Genomic DNA, 18,794 nt, shown 5'->3' with positions numbered 1-18,794 from the left:
CTAAATATTTGAGTTAGTTTTAAAGTCTGTTCTACATTTCATTGAGCTAGAGGAGCTGTCAGTATAACCTTACAGCCATGAGATCTATGGCCTACTTTCTTCGACGAAGTTGGTATCCTAGACACTTTTTTTCTAGTGGGAAATATCAGCTGGAACATTGTTCCCTTTTTTTTGCACTTCTATTTATGACATGTCCCAGCAATTGTGTTTGTGCAGTAGGTATGTCTCAGAATGAATTTAATAAAAATGTTTAACAAAGTACAGTAATTTCATGCATATAAGGCGCACCCTTTTGACTAAAATTTTGGCCCAAACCTGGAAGTGCGCTTTATGCCCCAGAGCGCCTTATATATATGGACAAAGTTCAGAAATTTGCCAACCTGAAGTGTGAGCTGCGAGCCGAGCCATGAGGGGGGGCTGCACCGCGGGAGTGCTGAGCCACGAGGGGAGGCTGCGTCATGGGAGCGCTGAGCCGTGAGCCGCGCTGCGAGCCGAGCCTCACCAGCCAGTGCCGGGTACGGGCGGGAGTGCTGGGGCCCACAGCACTGGGAGGGTGCCTGGGGCTGCATTTAAAGGCTACGCCAATCTGTCAAAAATGTTTGCAAATTGAGCACTTGCCAGTAAACCCCGCAATCACGCGATTCCATTACTAATTCCTTACTTTGTTGCATGCAGATCCTCGCTGTAAAAAAAAAAGTGCGCCTTATAGTCCAGTGCACCTTATACATGGACAAAGTTCGGAAATTTGCTGACACCCGACATGCGCCTTGTACTTCGGTGCGCCTTATACTTGTGGAATTACTGTAATTTGATGGTTTCCCAGTCCTCTAAAGAAAGGCTATTCTTCCAGGGTTAGTCTTACTCTGGGAAGAAAAAACAAACTAACAAACAAACAAACAAGCAAATAACAATACAAAAGCCAGCAAAAGACTGAAATGTCTTGGAAGCCAAATGTCTTACTGGACAGCTCTAGAAACTGCCAGCATGAGGGGCTGCATTTAACAACCTACTCAGGTGCTCTTCCAGCAAAACTGCGTAACACCTAAGCACCTTCGAGAGGCCTCCACTTTTAGAAACCCTGCTGAGAGAGGCCAAGTGCTGTGGAGCATAAATGAGCTCTGAATGGACATTCTTTCCTTCCTGGGATTCTCCTTCCCTAATTACTGTGACTGAGGAGCTGCAGTGGACAAGTGCAGGGAAGCTCAAACAACCTCTGGCTCATAAATCCTTTCCCTGGACCAAGCCCTACTGCAAAGCTTTATGAAATCATAAGAAAGATGTGAGCCACACAGCGATATTCAGAGTATTTCAATCAGACTGGAGAATCACAGAAGAGTTTGGGTTGGAAGAGACCTGCAAAGGTCATCTAGTCCAACTCCCCTAACATGAGCAGTGACAACATTGATTGGCATTTCTCACCACCACCTTATTTTAAAAGAATATCCTAATATTTCCCTGATATCAGGAAAATTGATTAATAGTTATTATAGTCAGTAAGCCTTTAATAGTGTGAAAGACACAAAGGTCAGAGCTACTGTAGTTGGTTTATTTGCATCTATCTGCAATTATAAGCTCAGTTTTACATGGAAATAATCACAAACTCTTGTCTCTATGTGATGTCAAGATGTTTGTAAAAATGGGGTTCTGCAGTTTTGTTGATAGCAGATGGTCAAAATCAGACAGTCCTTGTAATAGTGACCTTGACTGGTGGTTTGCTTTGCATTGCTCCTGGTCCTCTGCATGCTGTGGGGCCCAAATCCTGGTTTGACACCAGGACCACATATTTGCAGGGGTCCAACAATTTCCATATATTAAGATGATGCTTGCAGCAGCAGACCTCTCATTAGGGATAGAAATGAGCCAAGACACAGACTGTCATCCAACAACATGAAAAGGGTCACAGTTTATTCTTCTTTACAGCTTTGCCATCCTAACTCTGACTGCAGCAAGCTCCTACTGTAGTGTTCAACTGCAGACTCTGACTGCTGGGTGTTTTCTGTATGACTGCAAGTGTTGGTTTGCAGACTCTGAGTGAAAGCTCTGTGGCTTTCACTCAGCTCGACTGTGACTGCAGGCTCCAGCAGCAGGCTCTAACTCCATCAAATCCAGAAAGGCCTCACAGCAGATCTTTTACTGCAGTAACTCTCTTCCTAGTTTCACTTTTCTTTGTCTCTCTGGATCCTTCCTTCTTCCTCGGGGCTCTTTTATGACCTTGCCATTGAGGGCAAGGCTATTCCTCTTCTGTGGTAATTAGTACAACTGTGACTTATCAGGGGTGAGGTCGCCTTTAATCTCTTCTTCTACACCTACAATGCTGAGCTCTGTTAGAATAGAAAGTGCCAGCCCACAGTCCCTCAAGTAGCATTTTCTGTGATGATCCTAAGCCAAGGTGACATCCAGGAGTGTGATCCTCCAGTCCCTTTTGAATGGAAGCACAACTGTGTAGCTTTGGACGACAGCAGAGTGATTTTTTGCTTAGGAGACTGAGCACCAGCCTAGCATTATTCCTAGATTATCGATTAGAGTGAGGCAACTGCCCTATTTAAGGATTAATGATTACCTCAGGGGGATTAATTTGATGATCATTCTCTCTAGCAGGAAAAAGATATTCCCATGAGAGCTCTTCACTTCTTCCCCAGAGCTGAAACTCCCGAGCAAACTACTGTAAAAATATTTCTATGGTTCTAATGATTACAACTTATTTCTGTGCCATAATAAAAGAAATCTGAGAGAAAGAAAATTTTCTTGAAAAACAGTATCTCCCTAGTCCAGCTTGCTGCATATTGCTGAATGAACCAAGCCTCTGCTAATTTCCAAAAGTTTGCTTTAAAATCATCATATCATTCTCAATGTCTGGCCTTGCCTCTCCTACCCTGGCCTCTCATCCTTTTCTGAACTGAGAATTGAAAAGTGCAACACTGCACTGATAAACAGCCATGATAGTAGGATCATTTGAAATGAGTAACTTTGCAGGTCCAAAGTTTCAGAGAGTTATTTAACCTTTAAAATAAATGGTAGGAAAATCACTGTCTTTGCATTATTTCCAGTGAATAAATTGAGTAATAAAATCCTTCTGTCTTCAACCTCCTCTATCCCAATTTTTAAAACCATGTCATAGGATCTGGATCAGAAATGAAAAATTTTCGTTGCTTGGAAAAACATTAGTCATGGAAATATCTCATAAAAATAAGCTGTGCTCAGCTTATTTGCTCAGTCTATATTTGCTTTTTCCAAGAAAAAGAAAAAAGATTTTACTTCTCTATTTCAGGATTTCTTAACTCTTCTAAAATCCCACACTTTAATGTGCTTATGCTGAAAGTTTTTGCATTCAACAGGCTTAATATTTCATCATCTATGCTTATAGTGATCTAGATCCCAGATATTTTTCTAAACCCACCAGCCAGTGGAGGAGATAGTAAAAGTACACTACAAAATAACTTCTGTTGCAGCATAGAGAACTCACTGCTTTTCATCTTTGGATCAAATTCTGCAACAGTTTCCTTTTATTAGGAAAAACATTTTAAATTCCAGATTTTTTTGTAGAGAGAAGCAGAGAAATTCTATGGTGTTACATAACATTACAGCTGATATCACATCTTGAAGGGGGATTTTCACTGCAGCAAAGTCTTGCTCATTAGGACTTTTGAAACCTTCAGTCAGCATTCCCATTCTCACACGACTTATTCAATCTCAAGGATTCATTTTTGCCATCTAGTGGCTGTGAGCAGAATTAAAACAAAATTGCTAATGACAAACTTGAAAATTATTGTTTGTGATAAAAGATGGCAGTTTTAATTCATGGTTATTTTTGAAAAAGACACTTATACCTGGAAAAGAGGACTATTCCCTCCACGTAACCATTAAATGAACACTGAAAGAAAACAGGATTAATGTGTGAAACTCTGTGAAAATAACAGCTGAAGTTACTGCACTGGAGTGTGGGATGGAGTTGCGCTGACTGAAGGAGGAGGTTACTCAGAGGATTCCTCATATCCAATGTGTCTTTTGTTATAGCAGTCCTGGAAATTTGTAAGACAATCCAAGCAGAACTCTCTTCTGCTGCCCATCTCCCTTCTATTTTGGGGGGTGGACACAGAATAATATTTAACAAGTTATTTCCAAAAGTAGTATAATGAACAGACACTTAGGCTTGACAGAGAGGCTCTTTTCACATACAAATAGATGTCATAATAAAAAATTAATAGAACTCCCCAAGTTCCATTCAATTTTTTAACTCACAGTGTATAGTGTTCATTAATAACCGTAACTCAGGATAAAAATATTTCATTTCATGAATGTATAACATAACATTGATTTAAGAGATACAAATAAAGAAGGAACCAAATGCACTATCACTAAAGTATTTCAACACCAACAGCTAGGAGGCATCTCTGAACTTAGCATCATCAACTTGAATGTCTCAATTTTCTCTTGAAAAACCTATTCTGGAAACTCTTTTAACATTCAGAAACATATAATGGTTTAGGTTGGGACCTTAAAGATCACCAACTTCCACTGTTCCCATGGAGAGGCTGCTTCCCACTAGTGCAGTTTCTTTAGAGCCCCATCCACCTTGGCCTTAAACCCTTTCAGGGATCAAGCATCCACAGCTTCTCTGGCCATTGGTGCAAGTGCCTCACCACCGTCAGAACAAAAAATTCCTTTCTAATATCTAACAAAAATCAACCCCCCTTTCCGTTTAAAATTGCTCCCCCTTGTCCTGTCACTACATACTCCCGTAAAAAAGTCCCTGTCCCTCTTTTTTATAAAACAAAAACAAACCAAATTTGCATTTAAAATAAAACATTGTGGTTATACTTCATGGAGAAAACATGGTCCACTCTGGTTCACATACTTTATGGTTTCAAAACCATAAAACCACCCCCCCCAAGTTTAACAAAATACAATTACATGATCTCCTGATTTTAAATTTTTGAATCTGATGTAATTAAAATCCATAATAATGGATATAAAATTTCAAGATAAAGAGATGTCAGTATGAAAGATCTGGTCTGTCACTGAGCATTGGGCATTCTTCCCAGTTTCATGTCTGTTATTTCAGATGCATGGATAGAAAGTTAGTGATTAAGAAACGAGGAACAGAAGCTCACACACTTTTAGTAATTGCAAAAGATGGGAACTGACTTAAAGGATTTTACAATCCTTTTATAGACATTTGAAATAAAGGTTTCAGAAAATATGCTGTAAACTTCCTTAGTTGTTTATTAATGAACATTTTGAAAAACCAGATGAGGCATTCCATGTTTTTAAGGTGCTGACATTTTATTTTGCAATTGCATAAAAGTAGCACATCTTAATATACATTGTTATATATATGAAAAATATAACAATACGGTCAACTACAAAACAGTAGAGTATCACACGCAGTCTGCAAGACTCTTTTTTTCTTCAAATTGTTTGTCTACTGCAAGTGAAAGGGCCTGAAGAAAAGTTGTCATTGTAACACTGGGGGACTGAAAATAAGAGAACATTTTGTTAGACACACCACAGTAAGAGGCAGACACAGTATTTTACATACAAATCACGGCATTTAAAAGAAAAATATTTGAATTTCATATTACAAAAACAGCAAAATGCTATAAACCAAGCTGCAAGTTTATTTAAAATCAGCTAGCACAGCAAAGTCAAAGTCAACTTTTGCAAAGTCTTCAGTTACAATACTGTATATTTGCTTAGAAAAATTTTTAAGAAATTATTATTTATAAAGTGGTAGAGGTTTGGGGTTTTTTTCAGCAAGCAATTATAAGAGCACCAATATTAATGTTCACTAATTTAATTAAAAGTAGAATGCTCTTGGGCAGGTCAATCCCACCTGTCTTCTTCAATCCCATTCTAAATTATGGGCAGCACATAATTATTTCAGTCTACAAAGCTGCAGAAACAAGTGCAATTCAGATTAAAAGGGAGGTTTGGACCAATCTTTCATTTCAGGCAGTGTTCAGATGTTTTCCTGCCTGTCTCAACCCCAACACAAAACATAATGAACAGAATAAACTCACTTGAACATAATACACTTACTTGAATATAAAGTGCATGTGCTAGGAAAGGAAGCTTTCTCAGGACCCGGCCACCAAGACCTTCACTTTTTCTATGGTAAAACAGAGACAAGTGCTGTTTAAATGCTAAATATCCACTCTTAAAAGAAGGTCTTTCCTTTTTCTGTGTTTCTCCATTAAGTTGTCCTAAAAGGACCTCAGATGACAATTCCACAAGTCACTTGCAACTCTTTTAGGAGGAGTAGGGAGTGAACAGACAAATTCTGCTCATGGGAGGCTACCCAGCATAGTACACAACAGTACAGGCACAGCTCCCTGCCAATGCTTACATCAGGCCCTTCATATCATTGTGCTAGCCTCATGAATTTGGGGAGATGTCCACCACTGTTGTACAGAGTGGTACAGACACAACCACTTTTGGAAGGACTGGGAAAAAAACTGGTTTGAATGCTGGACCCTATGGGTACTGCCTGTCTCCTTCTACCCACCATTAACATAGTTTCCTTCACCTCTCCCACTTGGTGTGTGTTTGCATCTTCTCCAAGCACCACTCTGTGTATGTAAAATGCAAACTTCTGTGCCTGGAAAAACTTACTTGCTTTTACTTCACTCCTCACTGGTTAAGACTGCATACTTCAGGAAGAGACTTTCCAGACTTTATGAATATTATTTTGTTCCATATGGACCAGCACTTTGGAAAAAAACATTGCTTGATATTGTGAATACCATTTTTATTGTTTCAAGAACTATTATGCTGCAGTGAAAGACCATTTGCTCTACCAGCATACTCAGCAAACCAGAACATTGTTCATTCACACTTTACTCCTTTCCCCCTTGTTTCTGTCCTCTTGTATCTCCATGCTAAATGCTGAACTAGCAGACACCAAGGCATTTCAAGACACTTTCTTAGCAGGACCTAAGGCTCATGCTATTTCTGCTAGAGCGCATTACAATTCCCAACATCCCTAAGGTTAATCCAACCAGCAACTTACCAAGAGGACTTCAAATGGCAGAGCACAAACTAGAAGCAGTCCTAGGCCAAGCCAGATCTGAGACTAAGAAATCTTAACAAATTGTGATTGCTTCCACTTTTTGTACCCTGAAGGTTTTTGCACTATCTCAAACAGAAGAAAAATTCAGTTGTTTCAGATCTCCAGTTGTTAGGAAATTTGGTTACTTTTACACATCATTCCATAACTCAGTAGGTATGTATGAAAAAAGCAGAATTTCAGAATCCAATCCTACCTTGAGATTTCTTTTAGTACAAGGCTTAACCTTGACACATTGTTTTCTACAAAGCCGATCATCTCAAGCTCTCTGAGTGTCAGAAGCTGCTGTCGAGGATATATTATTTGACACTAAAAATGAGAGTTACACATTGTTGTATGAAAAATAAATGCATTCATAATTAAGTTCTACAGCAAGAGTGGAAATACAGAAAAGGAATGTATTTTTGTTATTTAGGAGGTATGATTAAAATTTAAAATTTACTAAAATAGGACATTTTACACTTTTGCTTTCAAGTATTACCTTCATCAGTTCTTCCAGACAAGAAAGATATATTCTAAATATTGCTGCAGTAGATGGAGGTCCAATGTATTGTTTTATGTCAGCTCGGTCTACAAAGGCCATGTCAATTTTCTCCGTAATATTTGAAGTAGTCAGGATAACTACATTGGGATACCTTCAGGGCAAAAACAGATTTTTAGGTCGCATGTAAAAGATTTATCTCCTTCTGTGACCGGCAAGTTGAGATCTTCCTTCCTATGATTCAAATAATTTTATGTAATAAGCTGTCGTAACATTCTTGTCAATCAGGAATGATCGGAAGCTCTTGGCCAGGTATCACCAGGCTTTTTCAATGCATAGTCTTTTTCCTTCAGCTGTTTCTCAAGTGCCCATAGTTTCTTTAATTCTATTTCAGAAGTGATATATGTTAATTATCTAGCACCTACCGGCATAGCAGAAAAAAGAAAAAGATTATGAAAAGAATTGTAAATTTGAACCTTTAACCAACATGTCTTCCATTTCAATTTTGATGTCTGTTCTCCAAGCAGATATCATGATGATCTGTCCTTTTCTCTCCCTGTCTTTAGAGGAACCATACTGTCTCTATAGATTTGACTGCCCGCCCAGGTACATGTAAAATATTCTGCTGGATTACTCCTATTTCTTATCAAAATTAGCATCATTAACGAAGAACAGTTCACTAACTAACCTGGTTTAGTATTCCAAGTAGGAATTTAAATTTACCAGGAATAGGGATACTGAAACTGTCAATTACCTTTTGCTGTTGCAATAACATGCAAACAATACCTTTTAATCTGGTCTATTTGTGTCAGTACAGCATTGACCACACGAATAGCATCTGAAGGCTCTGTGCCTGCCTTGAAGGCACTGCGGGCTGCTGTGAGGCTTTCCACCTACAAAACCGAAATCAGTCAACCAAAACAACAACAACAAAATCACCAAATATCAAAAATCTCAAAAAGATTGCACTTTTGGAGTCCTGACAGCAAATGGATAACCCATGCAATACACCTTCAGATTCCTGTGCCTACTATCTAAAACTTCTTCAAAATCTTTGTTACGAAGGAATTTCCAGGAAGAAAGAAAGGCATGTCAAGGAAGCAAAGTGTAGTGAGGGAAATTACTATTTAGACAGCAGAATGAAGCCTGGTTTTCATTTTAAATTTTGGATGTGGAAGAATAGCACACACCACCAGAATGATGAATAGGTTGACTTTGGATAATGGTTGAATTTGGAAACTGGTTGAATAATGAATAGGTTTGAATTCCCCACAGGAACTCCAATATGACAAAGCTAATAAGTACATACTCACTAAGTTGCTTTTGTATGCAAGTTTAAAGAAAATCTAACGACAATGAACTGAACCATATTCATGTTTTTTAGAGCTTTACAACAAATGCAAATAATACAAATCTGGGCTACTTTGAAGTTTAAAACAATATTCCACTTGTAAACATACAGCAGCAAGGGAAATTCCACCAAGAAATGTTTAAATTAATTTTCAGCTGGAACTTGCCTGCTAAGTCATATTATGTTCCTTCCAAACCTCTCAAATCTGCAGCAGTCAAGACTAAGGTTCACTGATCTGCACAATCACGTAGCTTACGAAATAGCATAAATGTGCTTTCATTGCTCTTTATGAATGAGCACTATTGCAGCTCCTTCCCATCAATTTCTTTTCTGCTGTATTTCATGTACAACAATGCTATTGGAATCATACCTCATCAATCAGTACAAATACAAGAGCATCTCTGTCATCAACTAACTCCTGGATCTTCTGGAACATCTTGGTTACAAGCTTGCCACTCTAGAAAGATACCATATGCATATGTTAACTATTTTCTTACCACACAACTTTCTAGGACTTATCATATTCAAAGGTGCAAAAGCCGGGGTTTTGAAACAACTTTCTAATAATAATAAAACTTCTCTTTAAGCATTCTCAAACACATTAATTATTCTGAGCAATCTCTGGTGCCCATACTAGGAAACAAGCTCAACAGAATAATTACAGTGTAATTTCAAAACTACAAAATTTATTTTATTAGGTACATCAATACATACCTCAGAAAACCATTTAGAGAAAAGGCTGTGGCTGTTTATCTCAATTAACTGTCCATACCTGTACCTAAAGTATGAAGAGAAAAGGAAGTATCAACCCCATTCTAAATAAAAATCAGTGATATCACTAACTTCTATAAGTCTCATTCCTGACATTCTGAGCCTGGAATTCTGTGAATTAGTACTTTAAATTACTGATCTTTTGAAATATAATATGTTTTATCAGTATGATTTTTGTTGCTGGAACTTGTCATATTGCTGAAAATGTCACTAGAATTCTGTACATTAAATTGCTATCAGAATTTCTTCATTAGAACAGGATAAGTAACTCTTATCATGATAATTGCCTCATTCTTCTCTGCACACAATATTTTCTTCAGTATAGCAAGAAGTGACAAAGTATCTCAACCACACACTATACAGCCCATGATTTTAATACATTCAGTTTGGGCTAGAGTCAGACCATGCCAGTAATTACACATTATTTAAGCTACATCCTGTATTTTATATAACATTTATTTTTTTATAAAAATTTTTTAAGTTGCTATGAACTTTTAGGCTATTTCTTATTACCTGTACGATATACAAACTGACCTCTGCAGGCTGTGGCATTCAAACAATCCAAGAACAAAATAAATCAGTTTAAAAAATCACTACCTATTAAAACCAAGTTCTGTCAAACATGCAGGTACAAAACCCAAAATTCTCCTCGATCCTTTGCCCTTTAATATTCATTGATGTAAAAAGTGAGCAAAAATGACTGTACTGCCACTGGAATGTCTTTTACACACCTGGACACAAATAATTACACATTTTACAAGGCCTTAAAATATCCAAATCAGTCTAGCAGAGTACAGTAATTTCACGAATACAAGCCGCAGCAATTTGACAAAAATTTTGGTGGAAACCCGGAAGTGCGGCTAATAGTCGGGGGCGGCTAATATGTGAATAATTTTCTGACATTTACAACCCCAGACGTACCAGCCAGGGTGCCGAGCCAAGCACCTGCCAGTAAAAGCCGGCATTCCGCGATTGTTACAGTGTTACTGTGTTCCCTGGTTCCCTGCAGGTAGCACGGGGGGCGGGGAGAGAGGCGGGAGAGCTCTCTTTCCTCCTCTGCCGCAGCCCGGGGGAGGACGGGGGAGGGGTGCGCCGCCATTGCCGCAGCTCGGGGAGCCGACGGGGGCCCTGCGCCGCCATTGCCGCGGGCCGGGGAGGAGAGGGGGGGACCGCGCCGTCATTGCCGCGGCCCGGGGAGGACGAGGGGATGCCGCGCCGTCATTGCCGCGGCCCGGGGAGGACGAGGTGGGGGGGCGCGCCGCCATTGCCGCGGCCCGGGGAGGACGGGGGGAGGGGGTGTGCCGCCATTGCTGCGGCTCAGGGAGCCGACAGGGGCCCTACGCCACTATTGCCGCGGCCCGGGGAGGAGAGGGGGGGGCCGTGCCATCATTGCCGCGGCCCGGGGAGGACGGGGGGGGGCCACGCCGTCATTGCCGCGGCCCGGGGAGGACGGGGGGCGGGGGGGCGCGCCGCCATTGCCGCGGCCCGGGGAGCATGGGGGGAGGGGGCGCGCCGCCATTGCCGTGGCCCGGGGAGCCAACGGGGGCCCTGCGCCATCATTGCCGCGGCCCGGGGAGGAGGGGGGTGCTCTGCCGCCACCCTCCGCCGCCGTGGCGAGAGCACGGGGTGCTCCGTGCCCGGCCAGCGCCGCGGCGGGAGCGGGGCCGGGGCGAGCGAACCCAGAGGCGGCGGCCAGCCCCGAGTGGCAGCACCGGGCTGGGCTACCTGGCCCCGTCAGCAGCCCCTAGCGGGCCGAGCCTGCACAGCCTTAGTTGAGCCAGTAAATCCCCCGCCATGCCGCGGTTCTGTTAGTATTTGGCAACTTTGTTGCATGTGGGTCCTCGCTGCGAACGACAGAGCGGCTTATATTCAGGTGCGGCTTATTTATGGACAAAAACCGAAATATTTGCCAACACCCAGAGATGCAGCTTATACTCAGTGCGGCTTGTATTCGTGAATTTACTGTAATTTTACTGCTAGCCTGGTAAACTACAAAAAGGAAGACACATTAGTACTAGGTACAAGTTACTTGAAATCAAATATGAAATACACTTGGGCTAGTGAAAAAGAACAACTAAGTATAGTAAACTAAAGAGAAAAATTTAAAAAAAAAAAAAAAAATCACCTGTATGACAGTCGAATTGTCAGCTTCTGAGCCAATGCTTTACAGAGAGAAGTTTTCCCAGTTCCAGGAGGGCCTGGTTTGAAATCAGATCCATACATTACACAGAATTTGCATTAGATTGTTAATGACACCTAACAGATTTTTAACTACTCTATTTCATTACAGCACCAATTGTAGAGTAAAAACACAGCAGATAATGATTGTGTACACCAAAGTATTTTGAGAAAAATGCTTACTTGACTACAATCCTAGAGCTAATGTTTGATTTTATGCACTTTTCAATTATTAGTATAGTTAATGTAACATTTTGTATGCAGACACCATAAAGTTAAAACACTCCACAGCCACAGAAGCAAAGAGTGTGACCCCTGCAGGGCTAATGCACATCAGCATTCTCTACAATCAGTGTTTTGCTCAAACTTGTATCTTCCTGAAACACACTCTTCAAACATGGAAAACAGAAACATATCACAATCAATTTGATCAGCTGTCCACTTTCCCCAAAATTTCTCCCTTGGGGCAACCCAGATCATCTTGGGAACTATACGCTGGGATAGGATCTGACTTAATACCCCATGGAAGAGCCACAAAGACTTCCTCTGAAGAGGCAAGCACAAGCACAGTTACTGGAGTATGAGACTGAAATAAAGTCTTCCACACAAAAATGTCCTGAAGTTTCTAAATTGACAATTGTAACTTAAATACAATCAACAAATATTTCCATTATGATCTTTTATCTTTGAATACCAGTCTTGATGACAAAATCAATGCAAGATGCATTTTGCAAGAAAACTGACTCAGTTGATGCTAATCTCGTTTGTGGTGTAACCTCCACAGTAAGCTAGGACTGACTGAAGATTTCAGCTCCACTGAAATAACAGCAACTAAACTAGCAAGAGCTGGCAACAGAACACAGTGTCAACAACACAAGATATTGCTTTCCCAGTTTCCCCAAAGTTTTTATAAAGCTATAACTAACAAAATATTTAGTACTGTGATAGAAGTTTAACTAATATATGCCTCCTAATATCTTCAGTGTCTGCATTATTTTTGTTCATCATGTGAAAATGAATGCAACTACATCACTTAAAAATTAAAATTAAGAAATACACAGTTGTCACTGCACTGTAAACTTTAGAATTTAAATTCATGCAAAACACAGTACATGTGAACATTGACTTGACTCTGACATTGCATTTCATCCAAATTTGTACTACTGAGGTGCTGCTTTCATATCACCTCATTTCACTACACAGGATGGTAGTACAAGTCTTTCCAGAAGGAAAGTACAAACAGATGGCAAATGAATCTACTTGGTTTAAAACATCATTTTTACCATGCAGCAAAACAACTCTGTTCCATGATATCAGGTTGCTGTCAACATTTTTGTCAGAAAATAATAATGTTGTCGTCACATAATCGAGTAACTAAATGAAGAGGACAAATAGAAAGACACAAATTAGAGACATAACAGCAAATACAACTACAAATAGAATCAATCTCTAATGATGTCTATTGTGTACTCATAACAACAACAAAATAAAGAAAGAGCTCATGTCCTTTAGTCACAGGCAAATTTTTTTCTGCAAAGGATGGGAATTAATTTCTGTCCTGCCCTCAAGAATAAGAATAGCATGTACTTGGAACAAATGGAGTTATGGAACTTTTAAAAGAATAAAGGAAATGTTTTAAGGAAGGGAAACTGATTTTATTTTTCATTGTCCCATGTACAGTGTGTCTATAAAACATAAGCTGCCTAAGCACAGAGAGTCAAAAACAAACTCTGGGTATTGTTTAGACGTTGTACAGCTATACATTTGTTCTGTTTGTTGTAGCCAGCCCAAAACATTCGCTGTCATGTTTATTTTCTTTTTACTGATGCATTTGTATCAGCTGCTGCAAGGAATTTGTAGATTAATTAATTAATTAATTCTTCCAAATAAGGAAAGTTGACTTATTTCCTGGAATGCTTGCTTCTAAAATATTGCAGTTTCATTTTAGAATTATCTAGAATCAGGAAGTAGAGAACTCTTTCAATAAAATGAATATGAACTTCAGGTGTGAATCTATAATGACTTTTACCTATAATAACACCTGATACCACATTATCTTGCTGTTCTTACCTATAACAAGTTTTTGATGCCTAGGTGCAGGACATGACAATACAAATGGTGCTCCTGCAATACCCCATGCTCAAGAGGGAGCATAACAAAATCACACAACAGCAAAAACAACTGAACTTAATCCACATACTTTTCAAAATTCTATCGACACAGTGATATTTTGAAAATTCACAGCAACCATTTCAGAGCCTGTAGAACCCAACCATGCTCAGGCATTTCCACAGTTTAAAGGATGAAGATTTATCACAATTTTACAGCAGTAGTTTTAGCTTTAGCCATTAAAAGCAGCCATTTATTTCTACCCATATACACTTACATGGAACAGTGATCAGCTTTCTGTTATTTAGTACACCAGCATGCCTAATTAAATAGTCCTGTCATTTCACAGATGACTTTGAAAGCTGTTCCATAAATCAGGCAAATGTGTATGTATTAATTGAAATTTACCTTATAAATTAAGAAGCACAGTGACTGGAATGTTTTTATTTTCTATATTTGGTTATAAATACTTAAGTGAGAATACTGTTTCTATGGTATTACAAATAAGCTACTGAATTATTTGTGTCCAAGAACTCCAATTAGAAGCTCAGTTGAACTATTTGTGGGTTTTATTCGCACCACAATTACTACATTTCAGATTACAATATTACTGTTCTACAAGCTCTGGCAATTATCATCACAACCTCTGACGAATGCACAGCATCTTCAAGCTAGAAAATGACTCCATGGAAGTGCTTTGTTTCTTTCCAATCTCTTGCCAGCATTCAAGTGGCACTCAGCTCTGGTCAAGTCAATGAATATGTATTTGCATGAACAGTAACAGCGCTGGCAGGCATTACCGCCAAGCCCATTAACTGTTTAGCTGCTGCCAAAAATAACGTTAAACTCTCATTCCCTTCTGCCCAGCTTGCACCCATATTTCCATAGGAGGCAGCAAACTTCAAACACGCTTAATATCAGCTCTTACTACTCTTCAAGCAATCTTAATTGTTATTAATTTCCAACTTACATTTGATTTTACATCAGTGTCATAGATAAGACTTTCCCAAAGGCCGTGGAATTCAGCTGCAAAAACAATATATTATATACCTGCTTAGGATAAATCAGTCTGGAAACTTGTAACTCATCATTGCAGCACAAAACAGTTTACAAATTATGCTCAACTTATATGAATAATTAAGAACAGATATATGAAAGCAAGTAAAGCATCTCTAGGGGGAAAAAAATATTTTTCTCAAAATGCAAACACCACTTTCTAACAGAAAAATTCAGCAATTTCCCAGCTTCTATTTCCTCCAATAATTGTGATGATAAATTAATGTTAATTTCTTAACATTAAATGAAAAATATTGTTCTTCCATCCTCAGTGGAGGATGAACTTACATTTCACCAAGGGAAAAATGAAAACCTGTTGTAGGAGGAGGGTTCTAAGGCAAATTTCATCATTCACCTTTGCTTTTTTTCTTTTTTAACATCAAGATGTAGAGGACCAAAAAAAACATGTAACTGAATAATGCATAAAAAACTAAAGTTGTTATTTGAGTATCAATCATTCCTAGCTGTTGGCTTGTAACTTTCAGCAGAGAAAAGCAAAAAAGACTGAACAACTATAAACCACAAAACTGTAGCAATAATATCCATGTATCAAATTTAATTCTTCCTGAAAACAAATATAATGGATAGTTAGGCATTACACAACAAGGAAAGAGTAGGAAATGTTTCAAAACTACTGTCTCTCTGAGCTAAAGCTCACACCTGCATTTCTCCTTCCAGGCAGAGAATCCAACTTCCCCAAGCACAAGACAATAACAAGCAGGTCTGGCTCTATCACAGAGGAAGGCCTTATTTTTCCTTTCCAGAAGACAAAGACTAAATCTCTTTACTTTGTTTGTCTGTTTCACGTGTAAGAGCAGTACTGTCTTGGGGGCTGGAAGCCAGCAGTGGGCTCTGGAAAATGAATATTTGAAGTGATGAGTTTCCTGTGGGTCTTAAAGTAAAATAAAACTTGGAATGCAAGCACCAGTGTTAAAAACTTGAATGCTTCTGATTATGACTACACCTTTTAGACCACAAGACCAGTTATTTCCACACATCCACAAGTATTACAGAAATAAATGATGTGTTTTGGAATCACCTGCACCAGTTCAGTCAAAACCACAAAGGAAAAAGTCCAAATATATTTGTCATTAAGAAAAAAGTTCAAATGTATTTTTTTCTATAGACAAACAATAAATAAAATACCTTTAACAGGTAAACACTTTTAGCCTTTGCAATATTTTCTTTAGTGCTCTAGAGCTTCCAGAAATGTCATACAGGTACCTGCTGGTAGCACCCAGTGGTGAGCTGCAGTGATATCTTCATTCTCTTCTTCCAGGTTTTCAGAGGTTGGTCCTTCTTCATTCAGATGAAAAATATGAATACAAAGACTGCTTAAGCTCAGGTCAATAGGCTAGAATGAACATAAAAAGATTTTTTATGTGTCACATTTCTCATTCAAAGCTAGTTGAACAAAAGAAAGTTACAGTTCTTAGCTGGCATTTCTCTGAAGCCTACTACCTCTGTTTCAGACTAAGTGGTAAAAAAAAAAATTCAGCCACTTTTTCCTAGTTATACCAATCAGCCTAAGAAGATATATTACATCATCCTATAGACCTTGTCTTGCTTATGCCCTTAGGGTACCACCAGTCTACCTACAATTAGGTCAGGGGCACACAGAGTTGCACATTCTTGACCAGGAATACCTGTCTGTCCTTCAGTTTCAGCTCTGTATCCACAATGGACACAGACTGCACGTTGTTGTTAAGGAAAGTATCGTCGAACTCCGTCCACTTATAATCACCAAACACAATGTTGTGTCTGTTCAACAGCTTTAAGACACTCATCCTAATATCTTCTTTCTTGGCCACACTAAAAAGAAAGAAACAGCATGACTTTACAGCATTTATAAGGAAATAGATTTAATGTTGGAATGCATTATTTCATACATGGGGCCTTCATTGAAAACAGCTTCCCTCTCATACACACCAAAAAACCCAACCAACCAACAGAACCTCCAATCCTAAAAAAACAACCAACACAAAAATTCACAGAGTCACTCAACCCTCCCCCAACATTCTACAGGAAAAAAGAACCTATCAGATTCAGTCTGTCTGAAAAAGCAACAAGCTTGATAGTTGTTTTTCATTTGTGCATAAAAAGATATAATCCAAACAATCCTATTTGCTCTGTTTGAGGTCATATCAGGGGATGATGAATGAGACAGTTAGAAGACTTCAAGAATGGAAAGCAGTTATGCAATCTGTGTTTCAGTAGGGAACCCAGAAAGACTAAGACCCAAGCTACAGACTGAATTTGCTAAGCTTAGCTTGGAAGCACCATTATACTTTCAGGACAGATGAAACGTCAGGATTATTATGGGGACATAATATAAGGAGAATTCCAGAAGAGACAAAAACTATAGGAAAGGGAATACCATTTGAAGATTAAACTTAATTTTGCAATTTCAATGATATATAACCAGCACAAATATCAGTGGATATTTTACACCTTGATTTTCCTAACACCTCAGGACAAGCTCTCCCATATCCTCCAGATATCCAAAGTGGCAAGATAAGAACCGGATAAATGGACAAGAAGGGCTTGTGATTAGTACAAAGATTAAGCAGAGCTGTTGGTAACTTAAGGCAGTGTGGTGCTGTTGGGACCAGCACTGTTTTTGCATCCTTGACAATAGGATGGAAAGTAACTGCACCAAGTTTATGGATAATACCAAAGCAGGTAGAACTAGAGGGTGGGGTTGCTGTTCAGAGGCACCTCTGCAGGTTGGTAATAGGGTTTGACTGGAAGATTTTGACATTCAACAAAGGTCAACATGAAATCTTAGCTCTCCATCCACTGCCCAGATAACAGAACAGATCAGAGGCCAACTGGATGACATGTAGTTTTGCAGAAAAGGGAGTGTAGGTACTGGTGGCCAAGTTGGCAATAAGTCAGCAGTGTGCCCCTGCTACAACGAGGACAACCTCATTTGAGGCTGTGCCACCAAGACTGCAGGTGTTAGGGAAAACAACTGTTTCCATCCTGGAAAAAGTTAAAGCCATCCTGGCTTTATAAGACCACATCTGGAGTACTGTGAGCAGCTTTGAACACCGACACAGCAGAGACTGTGATAAGGATAAGCTGGGGCAAACCCAGAACGTGGCCAACAACTTGATAATGAGACTAGATGACATGACCCACAAGCTGAAACAGAAAGAAGTGTATTTGTTCAATCTTAGGAAGATAGACAGGTGAGGAAACTCCCGGGAGAGCAGAGAGAAGGCAGAGCTGGATCCTGCGGGCTCTTGGAGGCGCACAGAACGAGGCCGAGAGGAACCAGGCAGCAAGCAATGCTCTGATCAGAGACCTGCTCGACTTCTGGTGAACTTCCACATGGATCTGCACGCTGTCACACACGTTTGGGAGCGCTTGCTTCAAATCGCCAGCAGCGTCCTCCATCTTTCTCGTTCCTAGGGGAAAAGCGATACCAAAGAGAGGCGACTTCCAGCGACTGCTACGGCACGGACGGCCCTTTCCCGGCGCCCCGTTCAGGTTCACACCGCCCACCGCAAAGACCAGGTACGTGACCGGGACCCGGGCGGGGACCGGCGCTCCCCTCCCTCAGGAGATGGCGACCAGAGCCTCGGGACACGCCGCGAGCGCGGTCGCGCATACGGACGGGCGGGCTGCTCCCGCCTCAGCGCCGGGGACAGGGAATCACCTCAGGCAGGCACGGCCTCGGAGCGACGCGACGGGAATTGCGAGAGCCGGGCAATCACTGCGGCAGCCGCAGTTTGTAAAAGGCGCGCTGGGCGAGGCAGGGCGGGCCCCTCACCCGG

The 18,794-nt window shown here is 40.2% G+C and overlaps 1 protein-coding gene across 1 annotated transcript; it reads right to left on the bottom strand.

The window, feature by feature from the left end:
• Window positions 1-5,201: 5,201 nt before the first annotated feature.
• Window positions 5,202-18,787, bottom strand: TRIP13 (thyroid hormone receptor interactor 13). The gene is made up of 14 exons (XM_033053492.2): window positions 18,677-18,787; window positions 18,323-18,425; window positions 16,659-16,824; window positions 16,237-16,366; window positions 14,927-14,982; window positions 13,131-13,221; window positions 11,795-11,867; window positions 9,613-9,676; window positions 9,269-9,355; window positions 8,334-8,440; window positions 7,548-7,701; window positions 7,263-7,375; window positions 6,040-6,109; window positions 5,202-5,474 (listed from the first exon to the last, which is right to left on the bottom strand). The coding sequence occupies exons 2-14, from the start codon at window positions 18,412-18,414 to the stop codon at window positions 5,379-5,381; spliced, it is 1,299 nt and encodes a 432-aa protein (XP_032909383.1). The 5' UTR covers window positions 18,415-18,425; window positions 18,677-18,787; the 3' UTR covers window positions 5,202-5,378.
• Between the last annotated feature and the right edge of the window lie 7 nt (window positions 18,788-18,794).

This window comes from Catharus ustulatus, chromosome 1 (assembly GCF_009819885.2).
Source record: "Catharus ustulatus isolate bCatUst1 chromosome 1, bCatUst1.pri.v2, whole genome shotgun sequence".
NCBI lineage: Eukaryota > Metazoa > Chordata > Aves > Passeriformes > Turdidae > Catharus > Catharus ustulatus.
This window is presented reverse-complemented; position numbering and strand designations above follow the sequence as displayed.